The 23,956-nt window shown below is 42.6% G+C and overlaps 1 protein-coding gene across 3 annotated transcripts; it reads left to right on the forward strand.

The window, feature by feature from the left end:
- Positions 1–1,934: 1,934 nt before the first annotated feature.
- Positions 1,935–20,344, forward strand: LOC141157459 (deoxyribonuclease-1-like). 3 transcript variants are annotated; one of them, XM_073644775.1, is made up of 10 exons: positions 1,935–2,105; positions 4,835–4,903; positions 7,481–7,574; positions 9,550–9,638; positions 12,268–12,354; positions 12,563–12,675; positions 13,098–13,210; positions 16,085–16,242; positions 16,804–16,897; positions 17,359–20,344. In XM_073644775.1, exons 3-10 carry the CDS (start codon positions 7,494–7,496, stop codon positions 17,431–17,433), a joined length of 810 nt encoding a protein of 269 aa, XP_073500876.1. In that variant the 5' UTR covers positions 1,935–2,105; positions 4,835–4,903; positions 7,481–7,493; the 3' UTR covers positions 17,434–20,344. The 3 variants fall into 3 exon arrangements, with proteins under 3 accessions (XP_073500876.1, XP_073500877.1, XP_073500875.1); XM_073644776.1 differs by lacking the exon at positions 4,835–4,903; XM_073644774.1 differs by lacking the exons at positions 1,935–2,105; positions 4,835–4,903 and having other exon boundaries at positions 7,452–7,574.
- The last annotated feature ends 3,612 nt before the right edge of the window (positions 20,345–23,956 follow it).

Below are 23,956 nucleotides of genomic sequence, written 5' to 3' on the forward strand. Positions count from 1 at the left end.
TAGCTCACGATTACAGGGCTAAGTTTCCACGGTGCAAAAACACAGAGGATTTTACACTGAATAAATTGACAAGAGCTGCAGGTGTGATGTCCTCAGCAAGACAATCTATGCAGCAGATATAGGGGCGGATTTCACACTTTATTTCGTAAAAGAATAAAGGGAAAAAAAAATCACTTTATTTACTCATTTAAATAGTGCAATTAATTCCACAGAGCTTTATCATCACTGTCCCTATTGGGGCTCACAATCTAGATTTCCTATCAGTATGTCTTTGGAGTGTGGAAAGAATCCAGAGAACCCCTACAATACAACATACCAACTCCTTGCAGGGATTTGAACCCAGGACCCAAGCACAGCAAGACTGCAGTGCTAACCACTGAGCCACCATACCTTCAGCAATGCAAGTGTTGCTAGGAAGAAGTGTCCAGATAATCTTGCAGTTTTTCTCTTCAAACTGTTGGATTACAGATTAAAGGGTTGTTATAATAAATGGTACATTAAGATTTCCTGCACCCTGATGAAGGGATTCCAGCTGACATTATAAAACTATTTATAACAACTGCACAGACACTGATGACGCCATGAAGTCAAGTTTTTCATTCTTCTCAGCCCAAACATTGATGACTAATAACATAAGGAGAGATAAGTGGTCATGTACAGACAGATATGACATTGATGATGATGATCTGGGAAGGAGCATCTAATCCTTTGCACCCAATGACGCAGTTTCCAGCCATGCACCCTCAGGTTTTGACATGGTGGAAACTACACCTGTGAAACATCAGGACTTTCCTGATCTGATTATTCCATTTAAAGCTCAGAAATATGAAGAGTGCAGGTGACAAGCAAATCTCGTGCTATCATCATGGCTTCAGAATGTGCCAGTTGTGTCTTTAGGGGAACGGACCCCAGGTCTTTTCTCCTGTAAACTAACTCTTGAGGGGTCTAGTTTCCAAAATGGGGTCACTTGTGGGGGGTTTCCACTGTTTAGGAACATCAGGGGCTCTCCAAACGCAACATGGCGTCCGCTAATTATTCAAGCAAATTTTACATTCAAAAAGTCTAATGGCGCTCCTTCCTTTCCGAACCCTGCAGTGCGCCCAAACAGTGGTTTTCTCCCACATAGGGGTATTGGCACGCTCAGGAGAAATTGCACAACAAATTTTGGAGTCCATTTTTTCCTGTTACCTTTGCGAAAATGAAAAAAATTGGGTCTAAAGTAACATTTTTTTGAAAAAAGTTAAATGTTCATTTTTTTCTTCCATATTCCAAAAATTCCTGTGAAGCACCAGAAGGGTTAATAAACTTCTTGAATGTGGTTTTGAGCACCTTGAGGGGTGCAGTTTTTAGAATGGTGTCACTTTTGGGTATTTTCTGTCATAAAGGCCCCTCAAAGTCACTTCAAACGTTATGTGGTCCCTAAAAAAATGATTTTGTAAATTTTGTTGGAAAAATGAGAAATCGCTGGTCAACTTTTAACCCTTATAGCTCCCAAACAAAAAAAAAGTTTGGTTCCAAAATTGTGCTGATGTAAAGTAGACATGTGGGAAATGTTATTTATTAACTCTTTTGTGTGACATATCTCTCTGATTTAAGGGGCATGAAAATTCAAATTTTGAAAATTGCAAACTTTTCAGCAAATTCACGATTTTTTCACAAATAAACGCAAATGATATCGAAGAAATGTTACAACTATCATGAAGTACAATATGTCACGAAAAAACAGTCTCAGTATCAGGGGGATCCGTTGAAGCGTTCCAGAGTTATTCCCTCATAAAGTGACAGTGGTCAGAATTGTGAGAATTGGCCCGGTCATTAACGTGCGAACAACCTCCGGGGGTAAAGGGGTTAAGAATACCAGTAAGTTACATTATAACTAATTACGAGAGCTTCATTTGCATCCCGCCAATCAACAATGCCCTTAACCTGGACATAAAGAGCGTCTGAGCGATGAAACATGATACGTTCTGATACCGGATAGCGCTCAATAACAAACCGCACCTTTTGTGTAGGGGACAAAGAATTTAATGTGATTATAACACGGAGCTGCGCATTCATTCAGCAGAGACGCGGAACGATCGCACGAAGACCTGAAAAGATAACAGGTACAAAATGGCTTTTCTTAAAGGGACCGCAATATTCTTCAAGGGCTTGTCCACTTTGGATCACTGCAGAGATTCATAGCAAAATTCTACACAGAAATTACTAGGGCTCCCTTTTCTCACATATAAATAGGAGTCGTTTAAAGTGAGCAGCCCCTTTAAGCCAGTCATATAGCAAGTCCTTACAATGTTGTGTGCAAGCGGTAAATATTCACCCATTGTGACACATTTCTGGTTCTGGCCCCAGGGTGCACAGACCAGTCTAATATTAATTCCTGTAAGAACTAGTTGTATCCTGCAGGGTATAAGATGTACATGATATTTCCATGTTCTAAGTGGAGATTTTTAATGGTTATTTAAAACCTAAAAGTCCATTCATATAAGGAATAAAAGCATGAGACAGATAGGTATGATCAGCGTAATGTGTATAGGGACCACCAGACCCCCCTGGACACTGTCACCCAACTCCATTATGCCTATGCTGTGTCTGGTTACAAGCTCGTGTCTGAGCCGACAGATCATAAATGTCCGACAAAAAAATAAAAGACTTCAAGAAATTGTTCATTCATTGTAATATTTTCAAGCAAAACAAAAGATAGGGATAAGGTTAGCAGGAAGACGGAAGATAAGACAGTGTAACAACAGGTTCATGCTGTGATAACTCTGCTACATGTGACAAACGACGGAGATAACTAGAACATTTTAAGGTCATCACTGACTGCGTTACACGAAACCCTGAAACCATCACACAATGTAAAGTTATATATAGTGTTATACACCACATCCATGAGGGCAGTATTATAGTAGTTATATTCCTGTACATAGGAGGCAGTATTATAGTAGTTATATTCTTGTATATAGGAGCAGTATTATAGTAGTTATATTCTTGTACATAGGAGCAGTATTATAGTAGTCATATTCTTGTATATAGGAGCAGTATTATAGTAGTTATATTCTTGTATATAGGAGCAGTATTATAGTAGCTATATTCTTGTACATAGGAGCAGTATTATAGTAGTTATATTCTTGTACATAGGGGCAGTATTATAGTAGTTATATTCTTGTACATAGGGGCAGTATTATAGTAGTTATATTCTTGTATATAGGAGCAGTATTATAGTAGCTATATTCTTGTACATAGGAGCAGTATTATAGTAGTTATATTCTTGTACATAGGAGCAGTATTATAGTAGTTATATTCTTGTATATAGGAGCAGTATTATAGTAGTTATATTCTTGTATATAGGAGCAGTATTATAGTAGCTATATTCTTGCACATAGGAGCAGTATTATAGTAGTTATATTCTTGTACATAGGGGCAGTATTATAGTAGTTATATTCTTGTATATAGGAGCAGTATTATAGTAGTTATATTCTTGTACATAGGGGCAGTATTATAGTAGTTATATTCTTGTACATAGGGGCAGTATTATAGTAGTTATATTCTTGTATATAGGAGCAGTATTATAGTAGTTATATTCTTGTACATAGGGGCAGTATTATAGTAGTTATATTCTTGTACATAGGGGCAGTATTATAGTAGTTATATTCTTGTACATAGGGGCAGTATTATAGTAGTTATATTCTTGTATATAGGAGCAGTATTATAGTAGTTATATTCTTGTACATAGGAGCAGTATCATAGTAGTTATATTCTTGTACATAGGAGCAGTATCATAGTGGTTATATTCTTGTACATAGGAGCAGTATCATAGTAGTTATATTCTTGTATATAAGTAGCAGTATCATAGTAGTTATATTCTTGTACATAGGAGCAGTATCATAGTAGTTATATTCTTGTATATAGGAGCAGTATTATAGTAGTTATATTCTTGTACATAGGAGCGGTATCATAGTAGTTATATTCTTGTACATAGGGGACAGTATTATAGTAGTTATATTCTTGTACATAGGAGCAGTATCATAGTAGTTATATTCTTGTATATAGGAGCGGTATTATAGTAGTTATATTCTTGTATATAGGAGCGGTATTATAGTAGTTATATTCTTGTATATAGGAGCAGTATTATAGTAATTATATCCTTGTATATAGGAGCGGTATTATAGTAGTTATATTCTTGTATATAGGAGCAGTATTATAGTAGTTATATTCTTGTACATAGGAGCGGTATCATAGTAGTTATATTCTTGTATATAGGAGCGGTATTATAGTAGTTATATTCTTGTATATAGGAGCGGTATTATAGTAGTTATATTCTTGTATATAGGAGCAGTATTATAGTAATTATATCCTTGTATATAGGAGCGGTATTATAGTAGTTATATTCTTGTACATAGGAGCAGTATTATAGTAGTTATATTCTTGTACATAGGGGCAGTATTATAGTAGTTATATTCTTGTACATAGGAGGCAGTAATATAGTAGTTATATTCTTGTACATAGGGGGCAGTATTATAGTAGTTATATTCTTATAGATAAGTAATATTTGTTCCCAAAACAGAGTTCTCCTAATTTGTGGAATTAGATTATGTGTGTTTTTAAACAAGATCGTTTTTAAAGTTGAGGAAATGGGGACTGTAACACTCAGATCTTTATCAGGTCCTGAAGAATTACCCATCCATGGCAATTAGTGGCTACGTGCTAGTAACCAAATTCCATTCATGTAGCCACTGTGTTTTGACTTTCCGGACAGGGGCGTTATATTATATAGGCACATACCTTCTACTATTTAAGAAAATAAAAAAACTGGTTCTTCCTGCTTTTTCGATAGAAAGGATCATTCATTATCTGAAGTTGCTCTCGCTGCCTCTAAGTCTTAAGGAGCCTTCCAGAGACAACAGTAAGTCAGGACTTTATTGTGCATTGAGGATTTATGTAGATTAATCAGGAGATATATAGATTTATTATGTCATTGCTGTCTTCATATCCATTTATATTATTTTTAGTATTATTATTGTTATTCAGAAGATATATTTAATTTATAACTAGGGTCTCCAAAATAAGACCCCCACTTTATAGAAAGAAACAGTCTATTCTGAGCCCTGATTCATCATAGCTTTTATTATAGGGGTACATCTAATTATAATATGCCCATCGGCTAAGGTAGTATTAAGGGGGTTGAATACATTTGCAACCAGTGCTCGAATTACTATTATATTACAGGTTAATATTTGACCCCGAAGTAATGAATTTGGAGCTATGGCTGAGGCGAGGGGGCTCTTTTTTGTTTTGTAAGTTCTTCCCGTGTTTGTGTGGGTTTCCTCCGGGTTCTCTGGTTTCCTCCCACACTCCAGAGACATACTGATAGGGAATGTAGATTGTGAGCCCCAATGGGGACAGCGATGATGTCTGTAGAATTAATTGCGCTATATAAGCCAAAGCATAATAATAAATAAATAAAGGAAGAATATGTAAAAAATAATAGCGCCCCTATAGTTAGGTCTCCATTATGAGCTCCGTCGTGGGAATTTATAGCACTGGACAAACACAGTTTTTACTGTATATATTACAGGATCCCTTGTCCTTAGCAGCTATAGTCTTCTTAAAGGGGTTTTTGGTTTTACATAGGTAAAGATTAATCCCTATAGAAATGTAATGTTTGACAAGTTTCTAATATCTATTTTTTTAATTTCTCACTTTTTTCAAGACTTCTTTTTTTTCCTACTGGCCCTGAATGAGAACACTCTATCACACACATTCAGTACAAGTGGAATTATTTGTATCCAGTCTAGACAATGCTGTGTGAGAAAAAAACTCGTGTGATACATTGTAGCAAACTACACTGCTACATGTGTATCTGCAGATGTATTTAGCTTATAAAAAGTTGCCTATTGAGTGGATACAATTGTAGCAAAGTATGAGCAGCACTGGATCTATCCTGCCTCTGGATGGTGTTCTCATTCACTGACACCTTTCAAATGCTGAGGAATAAAAGCCTAAAATATATTAAAAGTTGTAGAAATAATGATGTATGAAGTAATTAAAGGAGCATTCCGGGAAGAGAATATTGATGGTCTACCCCTAAAATGGTGGGGTCTGACTACTCTGTAGTCTTTAGTGAGACAAGTAGACAAGTCGATAGATGAAGTGATATACAGAGCCTTGAAAAAGTATTAATACCCCATGAACTTTTCCTGTTACAAAACAGAAATGTAAATGTTTTTTACTTGGATTTTATGTTATAGATCAACACTAAGTAGCAAGTATTTGGAAAGTGTAAAGGAAATGATACATGGTTTTCTAAATATTTAACAAATATCAATCTGAAAATGTACCGTGCATTTGTATTCATCCCCCTGTAAACTGATATCCCTAAATAAAATCCTGAGTGAAGAATTGCTTCCAGAAGTCACATGATTTGTAAGTGAGCGCCACAGCCCCTTCAAACGGTTGACCGGTGGGAGTGTCAAGAGTGGGTCCCCACCCCACCAATATATGTCTCAACTTGCCAAGTTATAAGGATAGGTAGTAACTTGTTGATCATTGGTGGTTTGACTAGTAAGATCCCCCATCCTGATCACAAAAACAGGGGTAGAATAAAGTGGTGGCCGTCCATGCCTGAGTTACAATTAATTACATTAAGCTTTTCTTACAGCTTTACTGCAGACAATACTATCAGTGTTTCCCGCTGCTGGAACCCTCAGCGATCATCCATGGGGTGTTTTATTTCTCTGCAGCACCACCAATGGGTGAAATTAGGTATTACACAGTGATGTATATAGGATATCTGCATAATGCACACACATGCCGAGTCCTCCTTAGCGAGAGATGGCCTCCCCTTTTTACTGTTTAGTTTCTATTATGTCGTTCCAGTATCTGTTGCGAGCCTGAAATGCTTTGCTGTGGTTTCTTGTGTTGCTTCAGACTCTTCATCACTGTGTTTCCCCATAACAATAACTCCATCGCTCCATGATATTGCAGAAAATTCTTCAAATTCCATAATCTGTAATGACTTGTGTTAGGACTTCTTTACAAAAAAACCCCAGAAACCAAGAAGTAAAGATAAAGAGTAAACGATTCTATCATTTCCAATAACCATGATCTAAAAATGTAACGAACATATTTCTAACGGTACCATTTTCAATGCAGTACCAGACCCAACCACATAGGGGAGTGAGGCACTGTGTTAGGGTTGTATAATATTACTAAAACAGGCTTTCCTCCTAAAACAGTGCCATACCTGTCCACAGGTTGCAAATAGTATTGCAGCTTAGACATATATTTCAACGAAGCAGAACTGCAATGTCAGCTACAAGCAAAGAGCAGGCAAGGCATTGTTACAAGCAGAAAGCAGCCATTTTTCTGAGTCTTGTACAACCCCTTAAACTCAGTATCTTGCAGAAGGAAGTGGAAACTTTTCAGCTGACATTGTGGTTTTCACCAGGAAAATGTCTTGTCTTCATCTTTTTCCTAACAGACGGTGTAAAGCAATGAAGATTGCCGCATTCAATGTCCGCAGGTTTGGGCTGAAGAAATGCACAGACTGCAAAGTGTTCTCAAGCATTACCAAGGTGGGTGAAGGCAATGACAGACGGTGGGTTTGATTAAGGACATGCACTGGCAAAGGAGACATAATGCCAGAGTAAGTTACTGGGTACTGCCAGGGGTTGGGCATTGTGCCATTCATAGGATTCATTGTGCCAGGATCCAGAATGTCCATAGATTACATGGACAGTCCAATAAGCAGGGGTGGACATATCATTAGTGCAACCTGTGCAGCCACACAGGGGTCCATTTCCACCTCCAAAACAGGTGTAATTGTGCATTATAAGGAGCTATTGGACTGCAAAGGGCCCATATATTGTTCTTGCACAGGGGCCTCCACTCCCTGTGTCCGCCAGTGAGAATAAGAGCTGTGTAAAGAAGCATTTCAACTGTGAGGGTGCTGCAAGCAAATTGAAGACTTGCTGCCAGGTCTCCCTGCAGATTACTGTTCATTGTCAGAAGCACAAAACCCCTTTAAGGCTGCGTGCCCACTATGCGTTTTTCAAGCGTTTTTGCAGCAGAATTTCCGCAGCGAAAACGCTTAAAAGCGCTTGGTAATACGTGCCCCATGGTCCCCAATGACAATCGGCATGTGCTGTGCACATGCTGCGGAAATTTCCGCTGCGGATTATCATTGCGGAAAAATCCGCAGCATGTCCATTAATGTTGCGGACACGCAGCGTAATTGCCGCCATTGACTTGCATTGAATCGCTTAATATCCGCATGACTACATGTGCACATGTGGATATTAAGCGATTCAATGTGCGGATGGTACCCGGGTCTGGAGAAGAGGAGACTTTCATCCAGACCCGGGTACCATAGTACCTGTTAAAAGAAAGAATTTAAAGTAAAAAATATACATTATACTCACCTTCCGATGTCCCCCGGTCTCCTCTATGGTGCGTCCTGGCCCCCCGGTGGCTCGCGATGGTGTAAAAGGACCTTCCATGACGTCATTTAGTCATGTGACGTCAGCGGTCGTGTGACCTGTCACATGACTAAATGACGTCATGGAAGGTCCTTTTACACCACCGCGAGCCGTACAAGAGACCGGACGCACCGGACAGAAGACCGCGGGACATCAGAAGGTGAGTATAATGTTTTTTGTTTGTTTTTTTACCATTTTTATTCTTTTTTTAACTATTAACTTGGTCATACTATATAAATCCATGCCGGTTACATGGATTTATATAGTGTGACCAAGTTGTCAAGCACTTTTCAAGTGATGCTAAAATCGCTTGGAAAAGCGCTTGATAACCCGCATGCAGAAATGCATGCAAAAACGCTTGACAAACGCTTCTACGTGGCAGGAAAAACGCATGTAAAATCCGCATACGTTTTTCCTGCCAGGGAGATGCAGAAAAAATCCGCAGCATTTCTGCATCGTGGGCACTTAGCCTAAGTCTTAAGCCTAAATTAAACATTAGTATTATCACTTTCCCTCTCTCATGGCGAGAGTGCGGGTATATGATGCAGGCTCTGCCTCTAACTGCAGCGATCTGAGCTAGCTGCGATCGCTTCTGTGTAACCACCCAAATGCAGCTGTCAATCACTGACAGATACAGTGGTGTGAAAAAGTGTTCGCCCCCTTCCTGATTTCTTATTCCTTTGCATGTTTGTCACACTTAAATGTTTCAGATCCCAAAACAAATTTAAATATTAGACAAAGATAACACAAGATGCATTTAAAATCTGCATTTTGTGGTTACTTGTGTTATCTTTGTCTAATATTTACATTTGTTTTGTGATCTGCAACTTTTAAGTGTGACAAACATGCAAAAGAATAAGAAATTAGGAAGGGGGAGATTGCACCAAATATTCATGTGATTTAGTGCATTCTTGCTTTCCAGCTATTTTTTCCACACCTGCTTAAGACTTTTGCACCGTACTGTAGAATATCCTATTTGGCAACAAAAAAGGTGATTAATTGGATTCTTATGTAATTTTAATATAAGATAATTGAGCTCACGGATTACGCTTCATGTTTGCTTCTCTTGTAGATTGTGTCACGCTATGACATCATCGTGCTCCTGGAAGTCTTTGATGCAAAGGAGAAAGCGGCAAAAAAACTTGTGGAGGAGTTAAATAGGTAAATGGCACCGCGGTCTGATATGAAAACACAAAAGTCATTATCTCAGTAAATTAGAATACTTTATAACAACAGCTTGAAAAATGATTTTAAAGTCCGAAATGTTGTCCTACTGAGATGTATGTTCAGTAAATCCCCTCAATACTTGGTCGGGCTCCTTTTGCATCAATTACTGCATCAATGCGGCAATGTGGCATGGAGGCGATGACCCTGTGGCCCTGCTGAGGTGTTATGGAAGCCCAGGTGGCTTTGATAGCAGCCTTCAGCTCGTCTGCATTGTTGGGTTTGGGGTCTCTCGTCTTCCTCTTGACAATACCCCATAGATTCTCTATAATAGATTCTCTATGGGGTTAAGGTCAGGCGAGTTTGCTGCCAATCAAGCACAGTGATACTGTTGTGTGTAAACCAGGTATTGGTACTTTTGGCAGTGTGGACAGGGGCCAAGTCCTGCTGGAGAATGACATTTCCATCTCCATAAAGCTTGTCGGCAGAGGGAAGAATGAAGTGCTCTAAAATGTCCTGGTAGACGGCTGCGCTAACTTTGGTCTTGATAAAACACAGTGGACCTACACCAGCAGATGACATGGCTCCCCAAACCATCACTGATTGTGGAAACTCCACACTAGACCTCCAGCAGCTTGGATTGTGGCCTCTCCACTCTTCCTCCAGACTCTGGGACCTTGATTTCCAAATGAAAATTGGAACTCTGGGACCTTGTGGCAGGCCCGGCGCCAGCAGCCAGCGTACCCGGGCAAGTGCCGGGGCCCTGAGCAGGCGGTGGGGGCCACTCGCCGTCGGGCACCCCGCCGCGCTATGGGACCCATGAGCGGAGGAAAGAGGTGTCAGCGCCCACTCCCCCGCTTACTCAGGGCCCCAGCAGCCGGGGGCACAATACTTACCTCTCCCCGTTCCTCCGCAGTAGGTCCGGTCTCTTCCACGGCTGCTGCGCTGTGAAGTCTCAGGTCAGAGGGCGCGGTGGCGTCTTTCCACCGCGCTGTCTCCTGAGCCGTCACAGCGCAGAGCGGGAAGACGCCGGCGACGCTGGAGTCCAGAGTTGAGCAGCGTCAGCAGGTGAGAAGTGAGGTGAGTATTTGATTTTTTTTTTTTAATGTATGGAGGCATGGGGCATTATATGGTGGGGTGGGGGGGCTGTGACATCCTGCATGGGGCATTATAAGGGAGGCAGGGGTGACATCCTGCATGTGGCATTATAAGGGAGGGAGGGGTGACATCCTGCATGGGGCATTATATGGGGGTGGGCGGGTGGGAGAAGTGACATCTTGCATAGGACATTATAAGGGGGGGGTGGGGAGACATCCTGCATGGGGCATTATATGGGGGGGTGGGAGAAGTGACATCCTGCATGGGGCATTATAAGGGAGGGAGGGGTGACATCCTGCATGGGGCATTATATGGGGGGGGAGTGACATCCTGCATAGGGCATTATAAGGGGGGTTGACATCCTGCATGGGGCATTATAAGGGGGGGGGTGACATCCTGCATGGGGCATTATATGGGAGGAACAACCTGCATGAGGCATTATAAGGGGGGGAACCACCTGCATGGGGCATTATGTGGGGGGAACAGCCTGCATGAGGCATTATATGGGGGGAAGAGTCTGCATGTAGCGTTAAATGGTGGCCATTATTCTGTATAGAGCATTTTATGGGGGCCAGTATCCTGCATGGAGCGTTATAAGGGGGCCAGTATTCTGTATGGAGCATTATAAGGGGGCCAGTATCCTATATGGAGCGATTTGCCGGTTTCTGAGCTTTTGTGGAATTTACAATAGATATCGGTCATATATATATTTCTCTATGTATCTGTGCATCATGAATCGTGGTATGTGTTAAAGGGGCCCACTGAGACTCTTTTGCCCAGGGCCCACAAAAACCTGGAGCCGGCCCTGATTTGTGGAGTGTGTCAATGATTGCCTTCTGGACATCTGTCAAGTCAGCAGTCTTCTCCATGATTGAGGAGCCTACTGAAACAGATTAAGGGACCTTATTAAATGCATCGGAAGCCTTTGCAGGTGTTTTTTGTTAATTATTCTAATTTACTGAGATAATGACTTTTGTGTTTTCATTGGCTATAAGCCATAATCATCAACATTAACAGAAATAAACACATGAAATAGATCACTGTTTGTAATGACGCTATATAATATATGAGTTTCACTTTTTGTATTGAAGAACTGAAATAAATTAACTTTTTGATGATATTCTAATTTTGTGAGATGCACCTGTATGTGTGTATACAAACATTGCACCATTTTAAGTTATGCCCCTGGGTCCCTGACTGCTCACAAACCACAATGACTCCCCCTTTAAAGTGTAACTTCACCCTATTATGGTCCCACGATAATCAGAACCGCAGCAACTATCTATACTCTTAGGACTGCAAGTTAACTAGGCCTTTGGCCTGACCATAACAGAGACACTGGTTGCAACCAATCACAGCGCAGCTTTCATTTTCCAGAGAGATTTTTGAAATTAAACCTACGCTCTGATTGGTTGTTATGGGAAACAGGGCCCAATACGTCTGTCATGCAGTTCTGATAAAACCTTTTAACGGGTTGTCCTTGCTCTGTAAACATTAATCCTTTTTCTTCCCAATTACCTTTATCCAGCACTTGTCATGGTGTATCGTACAATTATATAATAAGCAAGCCTTTGGGGAGAAGAGACTACAAGGAGCAATACCTCTTTATCTTCAGGTAATATATGTTTATTACGGCAGCAGGTCACAAGAAATTCAATATTTCCAAAAATCTTTTCTGAACTCAATGAGTTTTAATTTTTAAGGAACAGCGCCTCCCTTGTCTATGGGATGTGTCTGGTATTGCATCTCAGTCCAATCATATTGCACTTTAATCCCTACCGCAATCCCTTCTTGTCTCAGTATCATCCGTGTTCCTGTTGCAGGGATGACTTAGTGTCGGTGATGGATCAGTACCAGTACGAGGATAAGCAGGAGGGGGACGAGGATTCCTTTGCAAGAGAACCTTTTATTCTCAGATTCGCATCCAAAAAGACAGGTATGAAAAATGTCCAAAAAAAATGTCACAGCTAGTAAGAAGCTGTGGGGAGAGGGAGTCAAGGGGGGGTGACATGGCAGCAAGAAGAAGATGGCGACCCCTCCTCCACCAATGTATTCACCGCTGTCTGCATCTGTGGCAACGGCGCGCGTGGGAGGGCACGGTGCAGCCCATGGGCCACCGTTTATACCGTTTATACCGTCTCGGTTTGGCCCTCTGGCCGTTCCAGTCCGGCCCCTGGGCTGCAACTTGCCCGGGTCTGTATAAGTGCACCCCACAAGGACAGACACCCCAATTCACCCAACCAACAATGTGAAGGGCCTGGCTGCATCACATGTACCTGTGTGACCGGCGCCCTATGCAAGTCTCATCTGTATTTTTAATACCAGGCAGTTTAAGACAAAAATGTCTTTGCGTTCCAGCTGTAAAGGATTTCGTCCTTATCCCGGTGCACACAACTCCCAAAGACTCCGTCCAGGAGATCGATGAGCTGTATGATGTCTACCTTGATGTTTCAGAGAAGTGGAAGACTAAGGTGATGGAAAACTGTCCCCTTTATTTTTTTTTCATGCTACCGTGCCAACCTATAACGTAATGAGGGTCTAGATGCATTATTTGACGAGAGGAGCTTGCAATCACATTTTTTAACGGCAGGGAATATTTAACCCCTTTACCCCCGAGGGTGGTTTGCACATTAATGACCGGGCCAATTTTTACAATTCTGACCACTGTCACTTTATGAGGTAATAACTCTGGAACGCTTCAACGGATCCCACTGATTCTGAGAGTGTTTTTTCATGACATATGGTACTTCAGGATACTGGTAACATTTATTTGATATGACTTGCGTTTATTTGTGAAAAAAAAATGGAAATTTGGCGAAAAAGTTTGAAAATTTTGCAATTTAAAAAATTTGAATTTTCATGCCCTTAAGTCAGAGAGATATATCACACAAATTAGTTAATAAATAACATTTCCCACGTGTCTACTTTACATCAGCACAATTTTGGAACCCAAATATTTTTTTGTTACGAAGTTATAAGAGTTAAAAGTTGACCAGCGATTTCTCATTTTTCCAAAAAAATTTACAAAACCATTTTTTAGGGACCACATCATATATGACGTTACTTTGAGGGGCCTTTATGACAGAAAATACCCAAAAGTGACACCATTCTAAAAACTGCACCTCTCAAGGTGCTCAAAACCACATTCAAGAAGTTTATTAACCCATCAGGTGCTTCACAGGAATTTTTGGAATGTGGAAGGAAAAAATAAACATTTATTTTTTTTCACAAAAATGTTACTTTAGACCCCAAATTTTTTTATTTTCGCAATGATAACAGGAAAAAATGGACCCCAACATTTGTTGTGCAATTTCTCCTGAGCACGCAGACACCCCACATGTGGGGGCAAACCACTGTTCGGGAGCACGGCAGGGCTCAGAAGGGAAGGAGCGCCATTTGACTTTGAATGTAAAATTTGTTTGAATAATTAGCAGACGTCATGTCGCGTTTGGGGAGCCCCTGATGTGCCTAAACAGTGGAAACCCCCCACAAGTGACACCATTTTGGAAACTAGACCCCTCAGGGAACTTATCTAGATGTGTGGTGAGAACCCTGAACCCCCAGGTGCTTCACAGAAGTTTATAACGTAGAGCCGAGAAAAAAAAACAAAAAAACTTTTTTTCGCAAAAATTATCTTTTAGCCCCAATTGTTTTATTTTCACAAGGGTAATAGGAGAAAATGGAACCCAAAAACTGTTGTGCAATTTCTCCTGAGTACGCCCCATATGAAGGAAAAATACACTGTTTGGGCACACGGCAGAGTTCAGAAGGTAAGGAGCACTGTGTGACTTTTTGAACCCAAAATTGGCTGGAATCGAGAGCGGACGCAATGTCGCATTTGGAGAGCCCCTGATGTGCCTAAACAGCGGAAACCCCCCACAAGTGACCCCATTTTGGAAACTACACCCCTCAAGGATTTTATCAAGGGGTATAGTGAACATTTTGAACCCAGAGGTACGACACAGAATTTGATAACATTAGGTCATCATATTGAATAAGTTGTCATTAGTCTTGAACGCAAGTGCTCGCTACTTGAGTTTGTATCAGGTACTCAGGTATGCACCATATATCGGGGGTGGTCGAGTGACATGCTCAAGTCCCTGTTCCGCATGTTTCACGGTTATTAGACACCCCAAAAAAAAACATGCGGGGATCGATCATACATGGCAGGCAATCCCCGCAAGTTTTTTTGGGCTGTATAACAGCTGCAAAACATATGGGGCGGAGACTCGAGCATGTCACTCCAGCATCTGCGATACTCGGTGCAAACCTGAGCCCCCGATGCAAACTCAAGCAGCGAGCACTTGCGCTCAACACTAGTCGCCATATCGTTGGCATTTTTTTTTCTTTACTTTTGAAAAAATCCCAACCCTAACCCAACTCTAACCCTAGCATAACCCTAACCCTAGAGTTTATTTTTTACGCCGTTCCTCGTGTGGTGTAAGTTATTAGACGACTATATTCTTCGGGTCGGTGCGATTACAGAGATACCAGATTCATATCATTTTTTTGTGATTGACAGCTGTCACACATTAAAAAAATTTTTTTTTTTGCAAAGACTAGTTTTTGCATCGCCATATTTTGAGACCTAGAATTTTTCCATATTTCGGCCGACAGTCATGTAACGGCTTGTTTTTTGCGGGACAAGTTGATGTTTTTATTGGTACCAGCATTTCGGGGGTTAATGTGCTGGGAGTTGTGCGGCACCGCTCCCTGCACATAGTACCGGGTGTCATCTGTGACAATCAGCTGACACCCGGCGGCGATCGCCAGAGCGTACTAATACGTATCTGGCCCATAAGGCCTAGGGCACAGATACGTATTAGTACGCCTTGGGTCAGAAAGGGGTTAAAGGGTATTTAGAACTATTGTGTAAAATTGGCCACATATTAGTAAATCAGTTACTGGAGTATCATCCAAAATTTGGTAATTAAGTTTCATTCTCTTAGAGATATTAGAATTTTTTCTTGGTTTAGACGTGGTGGCCATTTTGGAAAAATGACAACAGGAAGTGCAGAGAAAATGGTTATTATTTTGTCTATAAATAAATCAAACAAAATTTCCAAACTTTGTATGCTATTCTAACTTATTTACTAACGCAAGGTCAATTATATTTTTGGAGCAGAAAGTCACTTTAAGGCTTCGGCTGTATGGTGACTTTTATAGAGCTTTTTGGAAATATGGCTGCAATGCTGGACCAGAGAGTTTATAGGCAGGAAATATAGAGGCAACTGGAGGGTAAATATCTTATAAAGTTTTATTATTCACACATACAGCATTTTTTTTTTTTTTTTGCAATAGGTAAGCTTTATCTTTCATGTATTAAAAAACTTTTTACTATATAGACTATTATGCTTCTGGGAGATTTCAACGCTGATGGGGCATATGTCTCAGGCAAAAAAATGAAAACTATAAGACTCAGGACCGATAAAAGCTTCCACTGGTTGATTGACGATGACAAAGACACTACGGCCAGCAATACGACGGACTGCTCATACGACCGGTACGTACAAAGTCTCTACTGATGAGCTTGTAATCCCTACTGGATATTTTTTAGGTCAAAATTAGGATTATTTACTGATGGACTACAGCCATTTAACCATATGACTTCGGACTGGTCGGCCAGGAGTCCTTTTAATGCCACTCCAGATGGCTATAATGTTAGATGTTATTGGAAATGCATGCCTGCAAAGATACCAGGTCTCCAATTTTGCCAGAATTTGCACAATTTTTTGGATAGAATCCTGGCAAATTCTAGACTGTCGTCTGCAAAAAAAGGGAAGGGGTTTGTTAAAAAAAAACAACAACTTTATCAAAAGGGCACTGCTGAGCTTTATATAAGTTGTGGGCAGCCACGAGTGACCCCTTTAACTCCTAGTTGTAATGCAATTAAATATTAATAAGATGTGGCGTTATATCAGCACAGGGGTTGTGGATGGCACCATTTCTGGACCCAACGCCCTTACGGAGACTCTGCTATGAGCTGCCCAGGCATTACAAATGATGGTGGTAAAAGAAGGGAAAGATCCTCGGAGAAAAAGCTTCTTTTTTTTTTCGTCTTTAGGATAGTCGTACACGATGACCTGTTCCAGCATATTGTTCCGGACTCGGCCAAGCCCTTCAACTTCCAGGAAGAATATGATTTGACTGATGAGGAGGTGAGCTTAATACCTTTACTACATGGTTAAAGAGAACCTGTCATCACGATTTAACCTGTTAAAGTAAAGGTATTTTTTCCACTACCGGTGTCCCTTAAATCAGTATAACAGCACCTTTACTTTAACAGGTTAAATCTTGATGACAGGTTCTCTTTAAAATGGATCGTCCCACCCCATGAAATTTAAGAAAAAAGAACTAATACTTTAGTACGGTAATCGCTGCCAAACTTGTGTAGATACTTATTAGTAAAAACCTTAATTTTAACTACTTTAATTTCAGTAGGACAACATTTCGGATTTTAAAAACATTTTTAAGAGAATATATTAAAACAATATAAGAGCAGGTCCCCATTAAAACCTGGGGGGAAATAGCTATATATGTGTAGTTGGGATTTCGGAAGAGGGGGCAATAATTGTAAAACTGATGCATAAATCCTCCGCTGTCGTCATATTGCTTGCAGACGCTGGCAGTGAGCGATCACTATCCGGTAGAAGTGGAGCTGAAAGCAAAAGGAAAAGCTGCCAAGAAGAAATGACCGAAGTCCCGATATCATTGCATTTAGTTTTGTTTTTTTTTTACTCTGCCACATTTTAACTTTTGTATTTCAGCCTCAATCACAAACTTTCTTTTTTTTCTACCAAACCGAACTCTGATGACCATAGAAACCTACAGCGAACAAATTTTGGTTCAACAGAACCCCGGTGGTCCGAGGGGTGCTGTAGCCATATAAAAATGGCCGTAATCAACAGATTTATGGTGCAAAACTCAAATTACAGAACACTGTAAGCAACAACAATCTGTGCACCCCGGAGTGCAAGAGATTAAGGGAACAGAATCCAGAAGATGGAAGTGACTATGGGAACATCAGGGGTTGTAGTCAGCGATCATGGTGACCATAGACCTGCACAGGAGCTGTATACACAAAGCAGATTATTAACCCCTTCCCACCACAGCAAATTTTTGTTTTCACACTTCACCCCCCCCCCTTCTGGCGAGAGCTGAAACCTTTTTTTTATTTCTCAGTTGACATCTCTCATTTTCTGTGGGACGAGAAGTATAATTGGTTCAAGTCATTTTTTTCCATGGAGTTATTGTGACCAAAAAAGGGCAAATTTTGCCGTTTCGATTTTCTTCTTGTTCACTTTATGGCCTTTACAATAAGGGTTCATTTAAAATTTTGATAGATCTGAAATTTACGGACACGGCCATACTAAATATGCTTTTTATCTATTTTTAAATTGGGAGGAAAAATAAGGGGAGGATACCTTGAAATTCTTTTACTGTATATGTTTAAACTTTTTTTTTTGTTTAGTCTTTATAGGGGACTTGAATCTATTTGATCACTTGTATTAAATACTGCAATACTACACTATATAGAGAAAATAATGTTCTCCTATAAAGCCCAGCCACCGAGTGGTCTTCCTGGTAGGATTAGGATAGATGCCGGCTGTGTAACACAACCAGCATCTGCCAGGTATGGTGGAGGTGTGAGCTCAGCTACCGAGCCTGCCCCCTACATGTAGACTCAACCTACTATATCTTATGATGCGGTAAGGGTTCAGCAAAAGTACACTGCTCAAAAAAATAAAGGGAACACTGAAATAACACATCCTAGATCTGAATGAATGAAATATTCTCATTGAATACTTTGTTCTGTGCAAAGCTGAATGTGCGGACAACAAAATCACACAAAAATCATCAATGGAAATCAAATTTATTAACCAATGGAGGCCTGGATTTGGAGTCACCCCCAAAATTAAAGTGGAAAAGCACACTACAGTCTGATCCAACTTTGATGTAATGTCCTTAAAACAAGTGAAAATGAGGCTGAATATTGTGTGTGGCCTCCACGTGCCTGTATGACCTCCCTACAACGCCTGGGCATGCTCCTGATGAGGTTGCGGATGGTCTACTGTGGGATCTCCTCCCAGACCTGGACTAAAGCTTCCGCCAACTCCTGGACAGTCTGTGGTGCAACGTGACGTTGGTGGATGGAGCGAGACATGATGTCCCAGATGTGCTCAATCGGATTCAGGTCTGGGGAATGGGCGGCCAGTCCATAGCTTCAATGCCTTCATCTTGCAGGAACTGCTGACACACTCCAGCCACATGAGGTCTGGCATTGTCCTGCATTAGGAGGAACCCAGACCCAACCGCACCAGCATATGGTCTCACAAGGGGTCTGAGGATCTCATCTCGGTACCTAGTGGCAGTCAGGCTACCTCTGGCGAGCACATGGAGGGCTGTGCGGCCCTCCAAAGAAATGCCACCCCACACCATTACTGACCCACTGCCAAACCGGTCATGCTGAAGGATGTTGCAGGCAGCAGATCGCTCTCCACGGCGTCTCCAGACTCTGTCACGTCTGTCACATGTGCTCAGTGTGAACCTACTTTCATCTGTGAAGAGCACAGGGCGCCAGTGGCGACTTTGCCAATCCTGGTGTTCTGTGGCAAATGCCAAGCGTCCTGCACGGTGTTGGGCTGTGAGCACAACCCCCATCTGTGGACGTTGGGCCATCATACCACCCTCATGGAGTCGGTTTCTAACCATTTGTGCAGACACATGCACATTTGTGGCCTGCTGGAGGTCATTTTGCAGGGCTCTGGCAGTGCTCCTCCTGTTCCTCCTTGCACAAAGGCGGAGGTAGCGGTCCTGCTGCTGGGCAACACCCTCCTACGGCACCCTCCATGTCTCCTGGTGTACTGGCCTGTCTCCTGGTAGCGCCTCCAGCCTCTGGACACTACGCTGACAGACACAGCAAACCTTCTTGCCACAGCTTGCATTGATGTGCCATCCTGGATGAGCTGCACTACCTGAGCAACTTCTGTGGGTTGTAGAGTCCATCTCATGCTACCACGAGTGTGAAAGCACAACCAACATTCAAATGTGACCAAAACATCAGCAGTAAAGCATTGGTACTGAGATGTGGTCTGTGGTCCCCACCTGCAGAAACACTCCTTTATAGAGTGTGTCTTAATAATTGCCAAGAATTTCCTTCTATTGTCTATTCCATTTGCACAACAGCATGTGAAATTGATTGTCAATCAGTGTTGCTTCCTAAGTGGACAGTTTGATTTCACAGAAGTTTGATTTACTTGGAGTTAAATTCTGTTGTTTAAGTGTTCCCTTTATTTTTTTGAGCAGTGTATTTTAACACACGACCCAAAGGACAGAAATAGATACTTTGGAAAAGCCTAAAATTCAGATATAGGAGTAATAATCACGATGGTCACCGCGCACCCGATTGCAAATTTTCCTCCGTCCGACTTCATCCCCTAAACAAAATTACTGATTTTTTTTTTACTCCACATTCAATATCAATGTAATACTTGTACAAGATGTTAATAAATTGGTGAAAAGAGGTTTTTCAATCCAGCAAAACAAATTAAAAGCAAAAATACTTTATTATGACTTCATTAAAATAGTAGCATGGGCATAAAAAATATATGACGCATTTTGAGTCCAGTTGACCTTTATTCTTAGCCATGCACCTTTCTAACGCCGTTTACCTGCAGCTTAACACTATATCTGCATACAGATGCATTGTGCAATGAGACAGGTTCCCTTTACAAGAAAAAAAAATAAAAAAATTGCCATCAAAAGGTGTCTGTAACATACTTGGTGGCGGGCTTGCATAGTGCACCATCTCCCACTATGCAAGATCGCAAACTTGATCTTCAGTCCAGTCTGCTAGCCTGGCTTCTATTCATGCTGTCTGCTTGTCTGTGTTCTGACTGCTTAGGGCGGTGGCCCGGTTACTTCCTGTTTCTTGTAGCGGCTGTGGGCACACCCCTAATGTGTCCCCAGCCTATTGCTGTCTGTCACTTGATATTTAAACCTGCTCCACCTTGAAGCTGGTGCCTGAGCAACTCTTACCCTCAGAGAGCTCCTTGCCTCTGATGTGCCAGGTCCCGTTCTGTTTTTCCTGCCTGTCCGCCTTCCTGGAGGCTGTATTCCCAGGCCTGTCTGAACACGCTCCTAGCCTGTTCGTCCTGCCTTCTGGGGGCCGCATACCCAGACCTGTTATCTGTGTCTTCTAGCCTGTTTGTCCGCCATTCTGGGGGCCGCATACCCAGACTCACTCCTGTATCTCGCTGCAGTGTCAGTTCCTGTCTGAACACTCTCCTAGCCTGTTACCTGTTTTTCTCTATGTCTGTACCTTCCCTTTTTCTGCAGATTCTGAACCTGCACCTAACTCCTACTCGTTGTCGCTGTACTTCCGTTTGTGAGTTTGGAGTCCACTCGCTACTTCTTTGCAAGTACCTCGTGTGTATCTGGTTCCGCCTTTCCCTTCCAGTCTTTTCCATGTGAACAGAGCCCTGTCCCCTCTGCTCTGTCTTTGCTCACCACTTCGGCGGTTTCCCCCCTGCTCTGCCTTGCTTACCGCCCCGGCAGTTTATCTCTGCCCTGCCTTACTTACCGCTCCGGCGGTTCCTGCCCGCTCTGCCTTGTCCACCGCACCTGCGGTTTCGCTCTGCTCAGCCTTGTCCACCGCATCTGTGGTTTCGCTCTGCTCAGCCTTGTCCACCGCATCTGCGGTTTCGCTCTGCTCAGCCTTGTCCACCGCACCTGCGGTTTCGCTCTGCTCAGCCTTGTCCACCGCACCTGCGGTTTCGCTCTGCTCAGCCCTGTCCACCGCACCTGCGGTTTCGCTCTGCTCAGCCCTGTCCACCACACCTTCGGTTTCGCTCTGCTCAGCCCTGTCCACCACACCTGCGGTTTCGCTCTGCTCAGCCCTGTCCACCGCACCTGCGGTTTCGCTCTGCTCAGCCTTGTCCACCGCACCTGCGGTTTCGCTCTGCTCAGTCTTGTCCACCGCACCTGCGGTTTCGCTTTACTCTGCTTGATTACCGCATCTGCGGCTCTGAACCCGTCTCCCAGTCTGTGCTGGACCCTATCCAGCCTGTGCTCTAACCTGCCTGTTCCTGTATTCCCCGGTGTGGGTCAACAACTGTGACCGGGGGCTGACCTGGAGTGGCACCTGGTCCCTCTGCTCCCCCTTGTTCCTCCCTGGTGCACGGCATCGTAGCCGGCGTGCGACCTTGGTCGGATCGGGTTGATACTTAGTTACGCCCCTCCAGGCACTCTCCGGTTCATGGCACAGTGGGATCACTAATCACGCACACGCCAGTCAGTCCGGGTGTGTGCATAACAGTGTCTATAGGATGAAATAGAAGGAACGGTTTCAACAGATAAAGGAGTATTCCAGCAAAAGACAATTAACTTTATGTCCTATAAATATTCCTTATCTGTGGTTGAGGTGGGTCAAAGCTCTGAGACCCCAACTGCTCATACGACGGGTGCTGCCCTTGCACCCCATTGCTCATTGAAAACCAGGTGGCAGAGATGAGCTGGTCAGTAACTCCGCAGCTGTATTGAAATGGTCTATGGGACACACAAACACATTGTGAATTTACAATAACTGTCTTGCCGGAATACCCCTTTAAGACCGAACGATCAAATAAATTCAGTATTACTCATTCATTGAGGGTGAGGGATGATGCTACTTTTGGCACAAGGGAAAGACGTTGTTACTTACCGGTAACAGGATTTCTCGGAGCCCATGACGGCACCATGGAGAGAGGGGATCCGCCCTTCAATCACAGGAAACTTACAGAATAAAAAGGGTGGTACCTCTCCCCGCATCAGGTGGTTTACAGAGCACGAGAGGACCTCCAAGGTTATTACAACGAACATCATAATTATAATACTTATAAAAAACACCCTGTGATCTACACATAAATAGCAAAAAAAAAGTTTGCTCACCCACACGTGACGGGAGGGAATATAAGGGTGCTGTCATGGGCTCTGAGAAATCCCGTTACCGGTAAGTAACTACGTCTTTCTCCTTCCCCCATGACAGCACCACGGAGAGAATTACAGAGAATTTGAGTTCAGGGTGGGACCACAGCCTGCTGAACCATTTTCCAAATGTGAGATCAGAGGATGAGGCCAGATCCAACCATTAGTGTTTGTAGAAGGTAGAGGGACATGACCATGTTGCAAGCTTACAGATTTGCTCTATGGAAATATCAGATTTTTCCACCCAAGAGGTTGCCACTCTCGTTGAGTGAGTTCTTAATCCCACCGGGAAGACATTCTCTCTGGCCGAGTAGGCTAGAGAGATGGCCTCCTTAATGTGCCTTTTGAGGCCTTGAACCCCTTTTATAGGTCCCTGAAAACAGAGACCTATCCTTCCTACAATTCTGAGTGGCAGATAGGTACTGAACCAGACACCTTCTTACATCTATTGTATGAAGTTTCCCTACCATGGTATTTTTGGGGTTGGAGCAAAACGATGGGAGGACTACTTCCTGGGATCTATGGAAACGTGACGCAACCTTAGGTAGATGAGCTGGGTCTGGTTTAAGAATGACCCTATCATCTAGAATTTGAGTAAAGGGAGGGCCAGCAAACAGGGCCTGAATATTGTTAACCCAGCGGGCCGATATTAATGCCACTAGTAGAACCTTTTTAAGTGATAAGATCTTAAGGGATGCGAGATCTAAAGGCTCAAATGGAGAGTTGGTGAACGCTGATAAAACCAAATTCAGGTCCCAAGGTGGCAATTTCTGGCTAACAATGGGCCTAGATCTAGCAGAGGCCCTAATAAACCTGGAGACCCACCGATTATCTGCTAAATCTAAATTATACAGGTCTCCTACAGCAGAAACCTGGGCTTTTAAAAGGTACTAGTAGCAAGGCCTTGTTCCAACCCCTTCTGCAGGAATGCCAGGATGGCTGTAACTGGTACCCCCCTCCTGTATCTTGGCCCCTGAGGTGGAGAGGAACTTCTTCCAAGTTTTCCCATAAGCCTTGGTGTCGACAGCCTTCCTACTCTGGAGTAGCATAGAAATCAGATTAGGGGAAAAACCTCTGTCCCTCAGGAGTGCCCCCTCAAATTCCATGCTGTCAAATGCAAATTTGTTACCCGAGGATGATACACCGGCCCCTGGGATGGAAGATCCGGAACCTCGGGAGCACCCAGGGGTCAGTGACTGACATCATCCTTAACCAGGAGAGCCAGGTCCTTCTTGGCCAGAAGGGGGCGATCA

The sequence above is a fragment of the Phyllobates terribilis genome, unplaced genomic scaffold, assembly GCF_046119375.1.
Source record: "Phyllobates terribilis strain yellow unplaced genomic scaffold, ASM4611937v1 Scaffold_8__6_contigs__length_399053987, whole genome shotgun sequence".
Lineage (NCBI taxonomy): Eukaryota > Metazoa > Chordata > Amphibia > Anura > Dendrobatidae > Phyllobates > Phyllobates terribilis.

Excerpts from the sequence above, each read along its gene's own strand:
- LOC141157459 (XM_073644774.1), top strand. The coding sequence starts at position 7,452 with ATGTCTTGTCTTCATCTTTTTCCTAACAGACGGTGTAAAGCAATGAAG. Across the intron at positions 12,676-13,097 it reads ATTCGCATCCAAAAAGACAG|CTGTAAAGGATTTCGTCCTT; the intron begins GTATGAAAAATG and ends TTTGCGTTCCAG. Across the intron at positions 16,898-17,358 it reads ATGATTTGACTGATGAGGAG|ACGCTGGCAGTGAGCGATCA; the intron begins GTGAGCTTAATA and ends TATTGCTTGCAG.